The sequence below is a fragment of the Acomys russatus genome, chromosome 14 (assembly GCF_903995435.1).
Source record: "Acomys russatus chromosome 14, mAcoRus1.1, whole genome shotgun sequence".
Taxonomy (NCBI): Eukaryota; Metazoa; Chordata; class Mammalia; order Rodentia; family Muridae; genus Acomys; species Acomys russatus.
This window is the reverse complement of record NC_067150.1, coordinates 37,892,408-37,910,774: the sequence shown is the minus strand read 5'-3', so window position 1 is coordinate 37,910,774 and position 18,367 is coordinate 37,892,408. Positions and strand designations below refer to the sequence as shown.

General features: G+C 49.2%; 2 protein-coding genes across 2 annotated transcripts; both read right to left on the bottom strand.

Moving 5' to 3' along the window:
- Positions 1 to 248: 248 nt before the first annotated feature.
- On the bottom strand, positions 249 to 8,727 carry Zpr1 (ZPR1 zinc finger). The gene is made up of 14 exons (XM_051156356.1): positions 8,173 to 8,727; positions 7,904 to 8,065; positions 7,379 to 7,469; positions 7,018 to 7,088; positions 6,261 to 6,347; positions 5,878 to 6,000; positions 5,517 to 5,564; positions 5,282 to 5,348; positions 4,881 to 4,951; positions 4,051 to 4,140; positions 3,374 to 3,484; positions 2,160 to 2,246; positions 1,934 to 1,999; positions 249 to 735 (listed from the first exon to the last, which is right to left on the bottom strand). Exons 1-14 carry the CDS (start codon positions 8,341 to 8,343, stop codon positions 601 to 603), a joined length of 1,380 nt encoding a protein of 459 aa, XP_051012313.1. The 5' UTR covers positions 8,344 to 8,727; the 3' UTR covers positions 249 to 600.
- Positions 8,728 to 10,514: 1,787 nt separating this feature from the next.
- Apoa5 (apolipoprotein A5) lies at positions 10,515 to 12,815 on the bottom strand. Its single transcript, XM_051156355.1, has 4 exons — positions 12,624 to 12,815; positions 12,338 to 12,394; positions 12,147 to 12,246; positions 10,515 to 11,667 (listed from the first exon to the last, which is right to left on the bottom strand). The coding sequence occupies exons 2-4, from the start codon at positions 12,375 to 12,377 to the stop codon at positions 10,716 to 10,718; spliced, it is 1,092 nt and encodes a 363-aa protein (XP_051012312.1). The 5' UTR covers positions 12,378 to 12,394; positions 12,624 to 12,815; the 3' UTR covers positions 10,515 to 10,715.
- Positions 12,816 to 18,367: the final 5,552 nt, after the last annotated feature.

Genomic DNA, 18,367 nt, shown 5'->3' with positions numbered 1-18,367 from the left:
GCCTCTGCCTCCCAAGTGCTGGGATTAAAGGCGTGTGCCATTCTTTTCTTTTTTAAAGATAGAATTTCATTACATGGCCCAAACTCCCCTCAGTCTCCTGAGTACTGGGATTACAGGTGTGATGCACCATGCCCAGCTTTCGGCATTCAATAAGGACACAAATGCAGAGGCATATGTTGGTTAAAAGCCATCACTTTAATGTAAAAGCATCTTCACCTATGCTCGCTAGGCCCCTCACACACTCTTTGCTGCTGAAAGGTAGTAAGTACTTCAGATGCCCAAAACCAGCTGCAACTTGTGTTTCACTTTCTCAAAGTTCAGAGGTCAGGCCTGGAGGGCAGAGAGCGCATAGGCAAAAGGTGATGACAGATCACATGGTGTGTCTGGGGTTCTTCTCACACCGACTTAAAATATCCAAAGCAAAGTCAAGGAGCACAGTAGGCCTGCAGCAGCTGCGCCAGCTGTTCACTTCACAGGCTTAGATTTCCAGCTCAAGCCGTTTCCTCCTCACCATGGGCATGGGCGCTCATCGTTTTCCAACAGTAATAAATAACCCTGCGGTGTGAGTGGCAGTGGAGCTGGCCTGTTAGCGGCCCACTGCTACCGCTGTGGGGCCAGGCCTTCCTCGTAGCCCTCTGTCTTCACGTCATTGAGGCCGAGCTCCTCATTTTGGTCGAAGGTGCGCCTGTACCGGTCCACCTTCATCTCCGGGTCATCTTCAGGGGCATACACATTCTGCAAGGCCAAGGGCAGACACCAGTGCCTGTGCGTTCCCTCCAGTCCCCTCCCACAGGCGCTACTAACTCTCAATTTCTAAGAACTCTACAGGATTTGTAGGGCCTCTAGTCCCCATGGCTACATAGTCTGCAAATATGTGTGAGTGTGCGCACACACAATCTAGTATCGAACCCAAGACCCTGTACGTGGCATTTAAGTGCAATGACCAGCACCCCCAGTCCTAAGCATTTTTACATATGGGCCTTCTTGTAAAAAATTTATTCAAAGCTAGTGATTTCTTGTAATCCCAGCACTCTGGAGACTGAGGCAGAAAGACAAGTTTAAAGCCAGGCAGGCTATATAACAAAGTCTTGTCTCAAAAAAAGTGGGGAAGAGAGAGAGAGAGAGAGAGACTAGCAATGATCTGAACAATGTAAAGAACTTGGGCCAGTGTAACCAGACCACTGGTACTCAGGAATGCCACAGTAAGGATGAGGCCCTGGGCTCAGACCCAACACCACAATCAACAAAATACTGCTGCAGTTCTACCAACTGCCACAAGCCTCAGCTCTCCTGTCCTGACCTCCAGACAGGTCTCTATTGCTCCTTACTTCACAGTCACAATGCAGACCAGAAACTCCAGAGATGAGGAGTAAGAAGAGCGAGGCAAGTACCAGACACAGGAAGAAGAAATCGTACTTCCTTACTCACTCACCTTTGAACCTAGAGCTTTGAGCATGCTAGCCTAGTAGGTATTTATTCTTGGCTCCTTTTTTTCACTTTTTTTTTTTTTTTTTTAAATCTTAAGACAGAGTCTTGGCTGGGTGTGGTGGCCTTTAATCCCAGCACTCAGGAGGCAGAGGCAGGCAGATCACTGTTTGAGGCCAGCCTGGTCTACAAAATGAGTCCAGGACAGCCAAGGCTACACAAGACAGAGTCTCACTAAATTGCAAAGGCTGGTCTTAAACTTGCAATCTTCATGGCCGAAGTACCTCAGTTTGCAGAGCTGCCCTAGGTCTGGCCTGATTACCTTTTGTTTCCCACACTGGGAATCCCCCACCCCCACCCCCGACACACCCCTCTTATCTTCCAAGTCCTTCCCAGACTCCTCATTGAGGACTCAGAAGCCAGGCTTTCCTTGTCACAGGCTACCATGCAAATTCTATGAAGATAAGAAAATGCATCTCCATACAACAACCAGGAAGGCCCACCATACCTGCAGGTAACTGTTTCCTGCTGGATCATTCATGATAAAGTGGGCCTTCATCTTGCCCTCGATGATCTACAGATGAGAAGAGGACATAGCAGATAACTCTTACAGCTATCCTGGAAGGAAGAGGCTATGGCTGGCAGACAGGAGCCAATCCAGTTTGCAAGATGCAGTTCCCAAAAGTTTGAAAAACAGGGAGAATAGGATTGCAGGAATGGCCACGTCCTCTTACCTGGTCCATCTTCTGGCTAAACTCCTGCAGTTTCTCCGACTGATCAGGATTCGAGCTGTCGCCCAGTGTGAAAGGGTTCTTGGCTACCTGTAGCACACGGCAGCTGGATTACTACAACACTGACTATATGGGTCATTAGGTTCAACCACAAACCAGGTGTGGGGAGCAGTGGGTGCCCAGTCACAGAAGCTCGGTCTCCTTTTCCCACTCTGCCTTGCTGACTTAGGTAGGGGAGGTAGGGGGCAGAGAAAAGGACAGGAGAAGACATCTGAGACTGCTTTGCCAAGAGGGAAACTGGCAAACGGAAATGCAATCTAGAGTTCTTACAGTATCGAATCCCAACCTGGAGAAGAAATGCAACATACAATTTACAAAAAGAAGCCAGGCGGCCGGGCGTGGGAGGCAGAGACAGGCGGATCGCTTTGAGTTGGAGGCCAGTCTGGTGTACAAAGCAAGTCCAGGACAGCCAAGGCTAACACAGAGAAATCCTGTATCAAAAAACAAAACAAAACAAAACAAAACAAAAAAGCCAGGCACACTTACATATGAGCTTGCAATGCTAGCACATGGAGGGCTGAAGCAGGAGGACAGTGAATTCAAGGTCAGCCTCAATTACATGGCAAAACCATCTCTCAAATAAGTAAAATAAGCAAAGTTATAAAAATCTAATATAATTATGTACTGCTTTTTAGGAAATACCAACAAGAAAAGTCTTCACATATTCATAACCAATATTATCTTTCTGAAATTTTTAAAAATGTGGTTGGATACAGCAGATAGAGCAGATTTACCACATAGTCTAAGCCACCACACACCACACATTTGTAGATGCCCAAATGACCCTCTTCTCCTGTATTGGAATGAGATAAATGACTTACTGAAGATCACAAATGACTATACTGTCCCACAGTTAGCCTTGAGAATTTCCATTCAAAAAATTTCCTGTAACTTCAAAATCCATACTTAAATCTCTTAAACCAGCTTTAAAGCAAAAAACAACAACAACAAAACAAAAAACAAAACAAAAACAAAAAAAAAACCCACATAGCTAAAAGCAACAATTTTGAAATTGTTTTGATAGGGGGCGTTTGAGATGGGGCCCCAGCTTCTCAAATGCTAGAACTACAGGCGCACGTCACTGGACCTGGCCACACCACCATGTCCCTTTCCCCAGGCACGCTGCTAAAAGAAGCTACACCACTCTCCACACTCACCAGTTCTCGGATGTCTTTCAGCAGCCCTTCTAGAGTGGTGAACTTGCCCCCAAGGACAGCCATTCCCAGCTCAAACTCGAGCTCCGGGATTTCCACGCTACAGGTCTCAGACTGTAAGACAACAGGTCAACTTAGGGCTTAAATCAGATGGCAGTACAGCTTCGTACAGGAGCCCTTGTCTAGCATTGCAGAGGCCCCAGGTTCAATCCATAGCACCAGACAGATGGACAGACATACAGAGAGACAAACTGATTTAAACCAGGAACAAAGAAAGCCAATGAAATTAGTAATCTACTGACAGTTTGAAGACAAAGTCGAAGTGCTAGTTTTCTCTGAGTAGCTGACTAAATTAGCCAGGGACTCACTCCCCCATCTGAACTAATAAGAAACTAGCATAAAAAACTGGACCGGAGTCATAGCTACACTATTGGGTACCTGTCATTAGGGTCACAGAAGAGCCCATATAGCCCATGGAAACTGAAAAGCAGCCAAGTCATGGCTCAGAAAGATTATGGGCCACTTTCTGAGGCTGCAGTCCCAATCATGGAAAAACCCTACTCAGGGTCACTCAAGCCCAGGGGAGCTATGGGGCTCCTTGCACTGTTGAATACTAAAACAACAACTTCCTAGACAGAAGCAGCTATGTGAGAACAGCTATCTTCCAAGCAGGCTGTTACCTTGAGGAGGTCTCTGGTCATGTCTGAGGGATCTGTGATGTGGAGGGTGATCCTGGTACCCAAGGGCTCTACCGCTCCTCCAGACTTCACCTGTAGAAATGATGGTCAGAGGCTGCACCAGAGAAGAGCCCAAGCTTTACCTTTATGTAGGCTTCTTCCACTGACAACTTCCAATGACAGCCTTCTAATCCAGCTAGGGCAGCAGGGACCAAAACAAAAAACGCCAAGTGTCTGCAGGAATGCTGTGCCCCAGCCCTGGTAGCATGCCAAATTTAGCCTGAAACCCTGAATATACCTTAAAAAAAAAAAAAAATCCTGATTATCAGGGCTTGAAAGAGACTTACAAGCATTTCAGTCCCATCAATGCATTCACTGTAATAGCCTAAGATTTCAGTCAGGGCTGGGATGTAGCTCACTAGCAGCACACTTGCCTAGTGTGCATTAGGCCCAGGTTTGCTGTCCACTGCACCCGCTACCAAAAGGAAGCTTAGTCAGCATATGCTCAACACACTTGGGGAAGGGGGGGCTTACAACCTCCACAGCGGCCATCAAATCATCCCACACAGTTCTCTTGAAGTTCTTCACTTAAGAGTTGCAATCTGCCCAACTCCCAGCCCCCTGAGTAGCTAAAGCCCCTCCCCCAGGTCAGCTTTCCACCCATCTTGCAATCTGGGGTACTTCCAACTTCTCCTCCCAAGGCTAATTCTCAACTCCTTCATCGGCTCTTCCCTGACACTGAGCCCACAAAAGCCCTAATCACAGCCACGCCCATCCAAATCCGGCATGCTACTCCAAAGGCACCGCCCCCCCCAGCAATGGAGCCCACCCACCTCGTTAGTCCGATGCCCACAATTCTCGCAGTTGGTGGCCATAATGATAACCTCTTTAAAGTGGGGGATCTCTGGAAGACGGGGTTAAGGAAGTCTATCTGCTTCCTGGATCGCAAGACCCTCCCTCCCTCTAAGGAAAAGAAAAGCCAACCCCCACACAAACAGATGCTGGACCCAAGACTACAGGAAATACTCCATGAGACAGCCCACTTCCAGGTCCTATGTTCACAAACATTTGAAGACCTGGCCACGTACAGAAGCGAAGGTGTGAGTACATGAGAGGCTCAGCCTCCTCACTGCGGGTAAAGCACTGGCTCTCCCTGAAGGGAAGGCTCCCATCTTTAATATATGTTCATGCCTGAGTCAGATGAAGAGCAACCCAACTGCTTGATGAAAGATACGGACAAGCTTCATGTTGGTCTGAGCTGGGGCGTTGCACTCTGGGCAGTTTGTGTTGAACTGGAGCACCTGGAACACAATATGGGGGCACAGACTGAGCACCCCCCACCCAGTCAAGCTGACAGTCAGTTGGAACCCTAGTGGTCACCCATGTTAGGTGTGGCAGTGAGAGAGGACGTATAATCAGTCTCAAGCCACAACTCTGCTATGTCTTCAAAGGGAGCCGACACCACTCACTTCGTTTCTAAGGTCTTCCTCTTCCGATGTCTCTTCTGGTGCTTCTGCCTACAAGAACAGAGGCACAAAGCACAAGCTGGCAGGTAGACCTCGGCCTCCCCAACACCCTGACCTGCTTAGACAGAGAGAGAATGCTTATAAGGTGCCAACTCACAGGACAGACAGAGAAGCCAAAGCAAATGCCCAGTGAAGGGAAGGACAGGGCTCAAGATGGGGTTCCTGTGACTGCCACAAAAGTCCTAACGTGAGTCTGATGACAGGCTGACATAGGAGGTACTAGGTGGTGGTGGACCCAGCAACAGCAAAGTACATCGTTAGTGACCCAGGACCCAGGACAACCCCAGTGCATCAGTGCACTCACTTGGAGCCCCAGCATCTCAGCTTGCTGTGCAGTCCGGCTGTAGTGTGTGATCACCAAGGCGTCATCTTTCTGGGGAGCATGTGGGTTTTCTACAAAGCTGTTTCCCGAGGGATCATCAATGATCTAACAGACAAGTGAGGAGAGAGTAAAACAAATCACATATACCCTCCATCCACAGTAGCAAGAATCTAGTCAGTTTTTTAATATTTTGAGCGTGGGCTTCAGTGCAGTGGCCTATAACCTGCTATGTAGTCAAGGATGACCCCAAACTCTTGATCTTCTTGCCCCACTCCCAGGTTCTGGGGTTACAGGCGTCAGTTAATCTCAGTGGTCTGTCCCCTCCCTCCTTCCATCGAAAGCTGCTGCAGTCGCTCAGTACTTACCAGAGTGAAAGGGGAAGCCATTTGCTTTAGGTCCTTCAGTTTGCCAATGAACTCATCAATTCTTTCAGCTATGGCACCTTCCATTGCCTACCACGAACAGAATAAAAACACTAGCCCTGGTAATACACCTCACGCCCCAACCCTCTCACCCCTCTGTCACTTCCATCAGACCATCAGCGTCAATCATAGAGTCGGGGCACAGGGACCCAAACTTCACAGTGAGATACAACACACAAATCTGAAGTGTATAAATGATGCCGGGGTAGGAGGCGGGGCTTATTTTCTCACTTATCCCACCACTTGGCCATCACCCCAGCTCCATGGGCAATCTGTTGCTTCTGGCCTAGAAAGGCATCAGCCATCACATATATACACTCAAACACACACGCACATAACACATCATTAAAAATAAATTCCTTCAAAAATTCAAATTTCTGTTATGTCTCTCTAGCCAGTTAGGAAGACATGACTACATATGCAATTACATTATTTCTATAACAAGTATAGATGTAAAAAAAAAAAAAAAAAAATACCCAGGAAGCTATAGCTAACCCAATGTATTACACTCAGGTGAGGTCTGAGTATACCCTGGAGGCGGGACATGGAGAAACAGCACCGTTATGCTCTTTGTCAAAAAGTTCCCCAGCATTTGGTCAGACACAGTTCAGCTACATGGAAATCTGACTCTATTTTGACCCAAACAATAGTTCCTTGAGTTGCTGCAATTTGATTAAAAAAAAAAAAAATCCTTGCTTACCCTTCGTGTGGGCTGGTCCTGTTCCAGGCCAGAGATTGCACGGCTGATCAGTCCTTCTACAGTGGTCAGAGCTTGTAAGTGAAACACAAGTGAATACTGGCTTGCTATCACACACCTCCATGACCCTCAGCATCTTATCTGAACTCCGTAGGCCTTGCCTTCCTCGTCTGTAAAGTTCTCAAATAAGCAAATCATGGTCTGTCTTACAGGGACTCTTAAGCCATTTTACCGTAACTTTCTACTCACATTAAAACATGAAAATCCACTATGATTACATGGCTAAACACTAGGCCTGACCTGGCACCAGGCTTGCAAGAAAATCGCAAAGATTTCTGCTCAAATACCTGATCTTAAAACTCACCTCCCTTTTGGCTGAAAGCTGGAATTTCAAAATCCAGCTCGGGGATCTTTGTGGTGGCAGAGTCTGTCTTCACCACTTCTCTGTTCATGTCCTGGAGAGAAAGGAAAAACGCTCTAGCAAAAGAGGTCATCAATATGGCTTCTCCTTGGGAAATAACCAGACTAATCTCTCTGTCAGATGCCAGCCTAGATGTTTCTTCTTCCCACCTTCCATTCAGAAGAGTCCAAATTACTTCAGAATAGGACGGATGGTGTGAGCCAGACTACCCAGGTGAGAAAACTACCCATAAAGTCCTGCTCGCTCAATACATCCCTCTCACAAAATTCGCAAAACAACATTCACTAATCAAAGCAGCTGAGCAGAGACCAGCACCCCCAATACCACTGGCAAAAGAGGGCACTAAAGGCTTGGCCACACATCCAATAAAGGTCCGACGGCCAGGACCAGAGCTGTAGACTCGGTCCAACGCTCTCTCTGAAACGGGGCGCGCGGGGGGGGGGGGTACCTGCTCTGGGACACGCTCACCTCTTGGCCCTTAACGGTCAAGGTGTAGCGTACTCCCTGGTCCTGGATCCTGCCTGCTGACTGGATCTCCGTGTTGTTCCAGCCACAGTGCTCGCAAGAAAAGGAGCTCACGATTATTTCTCTAAAGAAGGGGATCTTGGTGAGCAGAAGCCGCGTCACGCCCTAAGGAAGTAGAAGAAGCGATGGGGAGAATGACTTTAACTCCTCTGCACTCTGCGCCGGAGCTGCCTCTGCGTGCCCGGCTGGGTGGTCCGCGGCCCCAGACTCACGTTCCGGTAACAATTCATGCACAGCGACTCGATCTCCGTGGGCTGCTGCTCCTCATCCTCGGCGCTGAGGGGCCGGAACAAAGGCCCGGTGGCCGGCGACCCAGCCGCAGCGGGCGACGGCCCAACAGCAGCCCCCGGGGGCCCGGGCTGCACAGCCCCGCTGGCCGACATCACCCCCACGCGCTACTCAGGCGGCTGCTTCCAGCTTCCGGCTTCCGGCGCTCCAGTGGCCTCACTTCCTCCAGCCGCTGTTTTCCCGCCCCTTCTTAAAGAGGCCGCAGACACTGCGCCTGGTAGGTCAGTCTCTGACAAAGACTTCCGTTTCCTGGACTGCACTTCCGTAGCCAGCTAGGACCCTTGCAATTCAGACGCAGGTGGTTGTGGCTCCACCATAAGGGCAGTCTAACTGTTGGTCCCCAAATCTATGTAAAATGCCTGAGGGTAGACGGGCGCCTTAGCACAGGCCTGTAATCCCAGCAGAAGCTGGTGGGTCTCTGAGTTCAAGGCCAGCCTAATCTACAAAGCGAGTCTCGTAGAGCCAAGGCTACACAGAGAAAACAAAACAAAACAAAAATGCCTGAGGACAAGGAGACCTGACTTGCCTTGGAATCCCCTAGGCTGTGCCCTCCAAGCTTCTTTCTTCATGATGAGCCAGAATTTGCCTGGGTCCTCCCCTCTTTGCTAGTCTGTTCCCCCGGTTCCCCCATTTTTGTCCTCATAAGCACCTCCCCTAATTCTAACTTTGAACACAGCCTTTATTTTTGTCGCTTCTCATCCCCACCGCATTCGCTGATTTATCTCTCCCTGTCTCCTAACAAATCACCCTGCTTTGTGGGCTTCTTTCTTTCTTTCAAGTTTCCTGTCTAGCACTTCCTCTATAGTCTTGAACCATAACCCAGTTCCATGGCTGAAACTGACTACATCTATAATGTCAGGGGTGACAAATGTGTGATCACGCGGAGCTGAGCTTCATATAGGACCTGTGCTGGGAGTGGTCAAGAATCCCAGGCAGAGCTAGGAAGGACGGGTGCTGGGCAGGACAGGGAAGTGCATAGAAGGGTTTGTGCTTTCCTTTTCCCCACCCCATCCAGTTTCACTGGTACCCGATGAGCTTTGATATCAGAGTGAGTATGTGTACAAAAGGGGAGAGTTAAGAGTTTTTAGGCTGAGCGAGGTGGCACACACTTGTGATCCCAGCACTCGGGAGGCAGAGGCAGGCGGATCTCAGAGTTTGAGGCCAGCCTGGTCTACAAAGTGAGTCCAGGACAGCTAAGGCTACACAGAGAAACCCTGCCCTGAAGGAAAAAAAAAAAAAAAAAACCCAGAGTTTTTAGATCTCCAAGCACAGTGGTTCACGGTGTTAATCCCAGCACTTAGGAGGCAAAGGCAGGCAGATCTCTATGAGTTTAATACTAACCTGATCTTCATAGTGTGTTCCAGGCCAGCAAAGACTACATAGTAAGCAGGGGGTCGGGGGGGGGGGGGAGATTTTATGGGTCCCAAGAGATGAAGGCATGAGGAATCTGGAACACCAGGCAGGACCAGCGGTGAGAGGCTCCCTGGGGGGTTCAGGTAACCAGGGTGTGCTTCTTCAGTGACTGCCTGAATTCCATGATGAACGGACGGTGGACAGGTGCAGAGCTAGGCTCCATAACAGAGCTTACCCCACCCCCAACTGTGACAGCGATTGTCTAGCCAGGAGTCTTGCAGCAGGACTCACCCAGAGTGAACCACTCTGACAGACCAGGAACAGAAAAGGGACGAAAAAGAGCAAGCAAGGGTAAGAGTGGCTGGTGGGCGTGTTGGGGGTGGGGAGTGGGAAGGCACTTGCTCTCAGATACTGTCCAATGAGAGTCACACCAGGCCAACAAATTCCCATTATGGGCATCTATTTCACTTCAACCAAAAGTCAGTTTCACCCTGAGAGGTGGGGACTGAAAATGAGGAGGACACAGTTTGCTCCCTACAGGGTTTTTGGGAGCCCTCACAGTATGGAGGGCTCAGTTCCTTATTTGGGCTCAGGGTTATGTAAGGAAATCGGGGCTCTGGCCCCATCCCATCACTGACCCAGCAGCAGCATCACTGGTAGGAATGTACACACACCATCGTATCCTATCTGCGTCACAGTCTCCTCTGGCTCTCTTCCAACAAAAGCTCTCCCAGCAGCCCTGGGGAGACACGGAGCTCCCTTCTGTGGAGCAGCTGTAACAGTGACCATCAGGAGCCAGACTCCAGGCTGTAGCAGCACAGGCGTCCAGCACTATCATGGCATGCAGTCTCCCCTGGCACACAATCTCCCCGCTCCCTAATGGGGGTTCCCAAATGAGCACCAGAAGCTGGTTTTGCAAAAACCTACTGAGTGTAATGCACCTGAGTGGGGGAACGGAGGAGGCTGAATAGGCCGGGACAACAGTCCCTTTGGTGGCCTCACATATACTGTGCAGCAGGACCCATCCCCCACTGCCCATTAGGCCATGCTAGATAGAGGCTCAGGGTCCAGGGATCCCCCAGACAATGAGCTGGGGAGTGAACCTGAGTGACCCTCAGGGCTCTTTCAGATTACTATGGCCTTGGTCATGAAGGCTATAGCTGATGTCTTCCCACAGGTCATCCAGTCGGCTCTGCAGTCTGCTCAGGGCCTTATTACTGTCCCCATGTCCCAACTCTGGAGCAAAGGCGCTGTGGCTAGGCGGGGGTGGTGCTAGCTGTTGCTGGATTTCCTCTGTCTCCTGGTCAATGGCCTGAGTGAATGCGGCTATCTGCAGGAAGGTGTCATGTCGAAAAGTCTGGAGTCTCTGGCGTACCTCCTCAGAGAGAGCTTGAGGGTCCGGGGAGTCTCCATCCTCTGCCCCATCTGCGCTGAGGCGGATGAAGGCGCTGAGCTCCTCGCGCAGCTGGTCCAGGTTGCTCTGGATGCTGGTGTGCAGGTCTTTTGCCTTAAGTGTGAGTTTGTGGGACAGAGTCTGTACGCAGCGACTGAGTCGCGCGGGGCTGGCAGCCGCGTGCGGAGCGACACTGCGGTGCAGCTCCTGCACGTGGTGCCCAATGCCGGTCACCAAGCGTTCTGCGTAAGGATGGAAGAGCTCTTTGACCCGGTCCGTGTGGTGCAGCACTCGGCTTTGCATTTGCTGCAGCAGGCTCAGCGCCTCGTCCACGCCCCCCAGCAGCTGGGCCTTGGTGTCTTCTCCCACCAAGCGCAGCTGCTCTTGCAGCTCCTGCACGCTCAGGCCCACCTGCTCCATCAGCTCCACTGTGTAGGGTTTCAGCTGCTGCTTCAAGTCCTCCAAGTTCCAGCCTACCAGCTGGTGCTTCGCAGCCATGTAAGGCTCCAGGCGCGCGCTCACCTCCGCCAGCTCCTGCTGCAGCTGCCTCCGAATACCTTCTGGATCCTGCGCCAGGCGGGGAGGCTCCTTCCCGGGCCCGCTCAAGGGGCCCAGCTTTTCCAGGAAATTGTTCATATTGTAGGGGTCCTGCTCAAAGCTACCTTTCAGGCTCCTGGGGAAGGGCAAAGACAGAGAACCAAGCCGTTCATTAGACTGCTAACCCTGAACATCTCCCTTGCCCCAGAGCTGTGGGACCACCAATACTCTCTGCAGAAGCCGGGAGAGGAAGAATGGCGCCAGAGCCAAGTCCCGACCCCAGCCAACCACATCCTCACATGCGGAGCACATTTGGCACCGCGTGGGCGATTTAGCCCTTCAATGCCATCCAAAACAGGCGACACACACGTGCCAAGATTCACGCCTTCCTGACATTCTGTGGCCTGCTAATCTCAGCTGCCACAACTCGGTGGAAAAAAGGAGCAACAGGGCAGGAGAGACTTGGGCAGAGAGTGACCAAGATGGCTAAGGTGTGTTTGGGCAGGCGCAAGCACCACTGGCTCCCTCAGCTTCCCTATAAGCCACAGAGCTGAGGGATTATCCCACAGTAAGGTGGTCTCATACACTCACAGCCCCCTTGCCCAGGCCACTCACTCCCGTGCCAGCTTTGGCTGCTGGCCCATCATGCCTTTGCCCCGGCTGCTCTGGCTGAAGTAATCCCAGAAGCTCTTCCGTGCCTGCGTGGTTGCAAACACTGCAGAGAAAGATGAGACCATAGCTAAGGGCCAGGCCCCTCAATCCGACCTTCACTTCCAGCCCACACTGAAGTCAGACGAAAGACCCACCTGAGAGGAGGGCAAGGGCCCAAGTAATCACTGCAGCCATGCTTTCCAAGATGCACCCTGAGAACGAAGGTAGGCGGAGGCTTGATCAGGAAGAGCGACAAAGGAAGGGGCTGGATCTATCAAGCCTGCTCTAGGGCCTGCTGGCTCCAAATCCTGATAATTCTTCCCAGTGTGTAGGTAGCATCATGTTAAAGGCTCCAAAGAGCTTAACTAGGTACTTAGAGCTGAGGGTGAGGACGGAGGGGTGGGTATCTTCCTCAAACAAGAAGAGTGGACTGCTTCTTACCTCAGTCACAAAAGAGGGAGTCTCGAACTCAGGCTGCACTACAGAGATTTCCCGTCCACCTCAGTGCAACCTAGCTCCCTTCTTTGTCTATCTTCCTGCCTCCGACCCCATTTTATGGATGAGAAACTGGCATACCCAAAGCTGGAGGGACTCTGTTAGGCCATCTCTGCAGCTCTCTCCTACAATTGCAGCCACTCTCACCACCCCAACCCCCACCATCCCTGTGCCAGGCAGGCTCACCTGCTCAGGTCTGGGCACAGAGCACCGACATCCTGCTTTATACTCCAGGAGCCCAGGACTCTGACAACAAGTACTCTGAGCAAACACCACGTGGAGGTTCAAAGAAGGATGACCCCAGCTGGCTCCTAGCACTCACCTTTTCCCCTTCTCCCGGTGCTGTGGGAGTTAATAAGCTCCCCAGCCTCAGGAGGCTACCCCAGTAGAGAAGTGGCTTCCTGGAGCCCTTACTAAGAGTTGGTAGAACTCACCCCCTAAATCCTATGACCTCCAGCCACTTGCTGACTGGCCTTCCAATAGACACCACTTGCTTCTCTACTGAGGGCCCTGCCCTTACTTAACTCCTCAGGGCGCTCTGCACTAGCCAGTCCTCCAGAGGAACAGTGTCCAGAATTGGCTAGAGCCTGGGCTGGCCTTACCTGCTCCACCATGGCCACCGGGACAGCCTGAGAAGAGCCATCGTTTATAGGGTCACAGACCCTCCTGCCTCTGCATTTGAGAAGTAATCCTGGATTGAGCTGGAAAAGCCAGGCCCCGTTGAAGATGGGTGGGTAAGCTGCACCTGGATCAGGGGTTAACCCCCCACCCCCACCCCCAGGCCTCTTCCTCCACAGGGAAGGCTGGGCTTCTGAGGAGGGGAAGCCCGGAAGCCTGGATTTTTCTCTATGACAAGCTTGTTCCGTGTGCTTACACATTCGTACCTGAGTGCTACATCCTTACTCTTAAATGCTCCCAACCTTCAATTAGTCCCCTTGCCTTCACTCACACACTGTCACAGTTGCTTCTCTCCTGGATTGCACTCAGAACCTTCTGCAGCCAGCCACAGTTCCACCTAACCCTCACCGTGACCCAGTTCAGCCCACGCCCCTTCTCCCCACACAAAACCTTGGCCATTCCCTGAGCCACTTACCTCTCAGGCCTATGTACCAGGCATAGGAACGTATGCCAATAATTATAGCACTGGAGGGGCCGAGGCAGGAGGATTAACACGTTTGAGGCCAGCCTGGGATGCAATGTAAGGTTCTACCTCAAAAATACAAAACTAAGAAAAAGAAGCTGCAGAAATCACCGCTCAGCCCAGCACTTGAGTCATTAGAGAAGGGGCATAGGTCAGTTGATAGAGTACTTTCCCAGCATTCATAAAGCCCAGAGACCAAGGGCCAGCACTCCATTAAGCAGTATGGTGGCACACGCCTATAATCCTGAGACAGGGAAATTATAGGGACATAAAGGGTACAGGAACTCATTCTAGAATCTAAATGGAGCCTCTCACATAAGCAAGAACACATACACAATTACCATTTGCTATCTGTTAGGATTCAAACCTCTGGACAAATGGCTGAGGAGACTATCATATCAAAGTGGACCTGACCTCCAGGTTCTCCCTGAATCCCTCAGTCCTGAACCTGTTACAGGGCCCTCCTAGCTGGCACACCCTACCCCCTACCCTAAACTTCTCTAGTCCCAGGGGTGGGGGTTGGGGGGTAGGGGGCTGGAGGGTACCCTACTTTCCTGTATCCCCATGGACTAGATTTTTCAAGTGATTGTAATACTATCAGGTTCCCTCAGGAACTACCCACAGAAAAGATAGTAACAGTGACTGCTATAAAAATAGTGAGCCAAGCCGGGTATGGTAGCACACGTCTTTAATCCCAGCACTCGGAAGGCAGAGGCAGAGGCAGGCAGATGGCTGTGAATTCGAGACCAGCCTGGTCTACAAAGTAAGACCAGGACAGCCAAGGCTACACAGAGAAAGCCTGTCCCAAAAAACAAAAACAAAAACAAAAAACAGTGAGCCATGCCTCTCCCTAGAGGAGCCCACACCTGAGCAAGTCTAACATTTTCCTGAACACCTCTCTCTCCTAATATTCGTGCTTTAGCCTAAATTAGAATGACTTTTAGTAATTTCCAGTCCAATTCTGAGTTACTGTATCAGCTAGTCTTGATTTTTTTTCTTTTTAAGAGATTTTTTTTTTTTAACATCTGTGTATATGTGTCTGTGACACTCGTAGAGGGGAGAGGGTGCTTCTGGAGGCCAGAAGGGGGTGTCAGAGGCCCCGGACTGGAGTTACATGCAGTTTTTTGAGCTGAGACCTGAACCTGGGTCCTCTACAGAAGCAGCTGGTGCTCTGGCCTTTTGAGGCACCTCTCCAGCCCTGGAGCCATAACACGTCCTCTCCTCACTGAAGACTGTGCTTGAGGCACATGGAGCAGCTTCTGCCTTTCTGACTGAACCTAGACAGATGGGAAGGGTGGATGCAAGGCACAGTCTGCTTTCTTGTCTGCCAGCACCTCATGACTTCAGTGCTGGCTTGTTTAAAATAGATGGAAATATGTGTGTGCTTGTTTTGTGGTGTGTGTAAGTGAAAGCAGTTTTATAACTAAAAATGATGAAATGTTGGTCATTTCACGTAGCTCTACCTGACATGATATGTTCCTATGTAAGTTGGTATATCTGTTTTCCCACAGTGTTGTTAGTGCATGCGTCAGTACGTATCACAAAGGCAGGGTTGCTAAAAATATACATATTGATGGTGGGACTACTTTGAACAATGAGGAACTAAAATATTAGGCCTAAGTAATGTAGAAAATGGGAAAGAACAGATCAAAGCAAGCGCATTCTCCAGCCTTGCATTATCCAGGGAGGAGAAAGGAATATTGATCATCTCTCACTCTTTATGGCAGGCAACATTATTAAAGTTTTAAAGAGAATCCATCAAATGAACAGAAAAAAAGAATGACTTTCAAACTGGTAGATGGGGAGAGACTAAAGAGCACTGGGCTCCTCTCCTAACAGGTGAGGGCTGATCCCGTGCACTCGCCTCAAGCTGTTTCCTAAAAGCCCAATAAGCTGTCATTAAAGTGCTCTTTTTAAAAAGTGCATAAATCCATGAGGAGGATAAAAAAGGAGACAAAAGCAACAATAATTTGGAAACTGTAAGCTTACTGACAGTCAAAAAGTAGTTACTTGGAACACCCAAAATGGTGGATTTTGAAATGGCAGTCCAAAAAACCAAGGACTTGCTGTATGGGTGACAATGGCACTAAAAATGCAGCAACTGACTCAAAATATGTAGGAGAAACCGTTGTCTCCTTTGACTCTACTTTGTAAGGTTATTGCCCCTCCACTAAGGAAACAGCTGTAGGATGTCTCACCTATGGAAGACAAGGTGTGCCTGGGGTGGTGGCTATGCCTTTAATGCCAGCACTCAGGAGGGCCGAGAAGGCAGCCAGCCTGGGCTACAGAGAGTTCCAGGACTGCCAGCGCTACACAGAGAAATCCTGTCTCAAGAAACAAAAAAAGAAAAAGAAAATTCTATATAAAGTCAAATATCAGTCCTAACCTTTCTCAATGCATCTGTCTGGTTGGGTTTGAGACAAGGTCTCAATGTGTAGACCTAACTGGCCTGGAATTCACAGCCCTCTAGCCTCAGACTTCACAGCTCAAGTTATGTTCAAGGTGTTTCTGGTTGGAATATTATCAGGGAGAGGTGGGGATCTCCCACCATACCACACTGGGAGCCACATCGTGGTGGGTCCTCTCTCTTGCCTCATTCTGGGAGGAACAGAAAGAATTGAGAATGCAAGTGAGGCTTCTGTGCAGACACTTTTGTAAAAAAAATTATTTAGAGGGAGGTGGGAGGAAGTGAGTGTGTGTGTGTGTGTGTGTGTGTGTGTGTGTGTGTGTGTGTGTGTGTTTATGAGTGTGCATGCCATGGCACACATGTTGAAAACATACAGAAGTCAATTCTCTCCTTCCATCATGTCGGATCCAGCTCAGTTCCTCAGGTTTGATAGCCAATGCCTTTCCCTGCTGAGCCACCTCACCAGCCTGCAAATATCCTTTTTTGTATCCCAAATTCATCAGCTGCCAAGAATCTCAGGGTACTGAAGAATGGTGACTCTGTCACCTACTAAAGATAAAAAGTGGAGCTGGAGAGATGGCTCAGTGTTAGGAGCACTGACTACTCTTCCAGGCATAGAATAAAATAAAAAAAAAAAAAATATATATATATATATATATATTTGTTTGTTTTTCTCTGTGTAGCCTTGGCTGTCCTGGACTTGCTTTGTAGACCAGGCTGGCCTTGAACTCACAACAATCCACCTGCCTCTGCCTCCTGAGTGCTGGGATTAAAGGTGTATACCACCACCACCCGAAAAAAATAATATTTTTTAAATTGGAGGACAGGGATTGAGTCGGGGTCTCTTTACATAACCCTGGTTGTCCTGTAGCTCACTATGTAGATCAGGCTGGCCTTAAACTCATAGAGATCCGCCTGCCTCTACCTTCAGAGTTCTGGGATTAAAGGCATGTGCCACCACACCAGGCTTATAATTTGGGGAAAAATTTTTTTTTTTGTTTTTTTGAAACAGGTTTTCTCTATGTAGCCTTGGTTCTCCTGGAACTCACTCTATAGACCAGGCTGGCCTCAAACTCACTGAGATCCACTTGCCTCTGCCTCCCAAGTGCTGGTATTAAATGCATGCACCACCACTGCCCAGAAAAAAATTAAGACAAAATAAAATATCTTTCCAACAAAAAAATGCACTAGTGATTGCCTTACCCCATGGTAAAATCTAGACTCATTCATAGTGGGAAAAAAAATAGCATGAGCTAGGACCAAGCCATCCACAGGGGCTTCTGGGGGCATGTTTCATGCAGGTCCACATTATATCAACATAATCTATAAAGCCACAGCGAGTGGTTTTCTTGTGTTGTTTCATTCGTCTTTGGATATGTTAGTTTTAGGTAGATGCTGAGAAGTAGGATTGTGCCTCTCCTGACGCATGCCTGCAATCCCAGCACTAGAGAGATGAAGGCAGGAGGGTCAGGAAATCAAGTCGTCCTCAGCTACAAAACCATTGTGAGGCCTGGGCTATGTGAGACTCAAACAAACAACAACAAAATAAATAAATAAACCGGGGACGCAAGACGTACCCACACGTAAAGGTGTTCTACAACCTGAGTTTGATCCTCAGGACCATGGCGTGTGCACATGTACACACAAACCAAGCACACATAACACACACACACACCACACATATCACACCACACACCCACACATACATGCAACATACGCATACCCCACACACACCACACACACTTACACACACTAAATGAATGTAATAGCAAAACAAAAACATGTCTGACAAATGAGAAAATCTACTTTTGTGTACTTTAGTCATTTTCTCCACAATGAATAAAGCTGGCATGGATAATCTTAATGGTTATTGGACCTGTCTGTAACTATTTTCTCATATCTTTCCCTTACTTCCTATTGAAAATCTTATCTTTTATATTCACAACACACATACACAGACACATATATACACATACACATATACATAATGTCTTTTTTTTTTTTTTTTTTTTTTTTTTTTTTTGGTTTTTGAGACAGGGTTTCTCTGTGTAACAGCTCTGGCTGTCGTGGAACTCCTCTGTCAACCAGGCTGGCCTCGAACTCACAACGATCCACCTGCCTCGGCCTCCGGAGTGCTGAGAT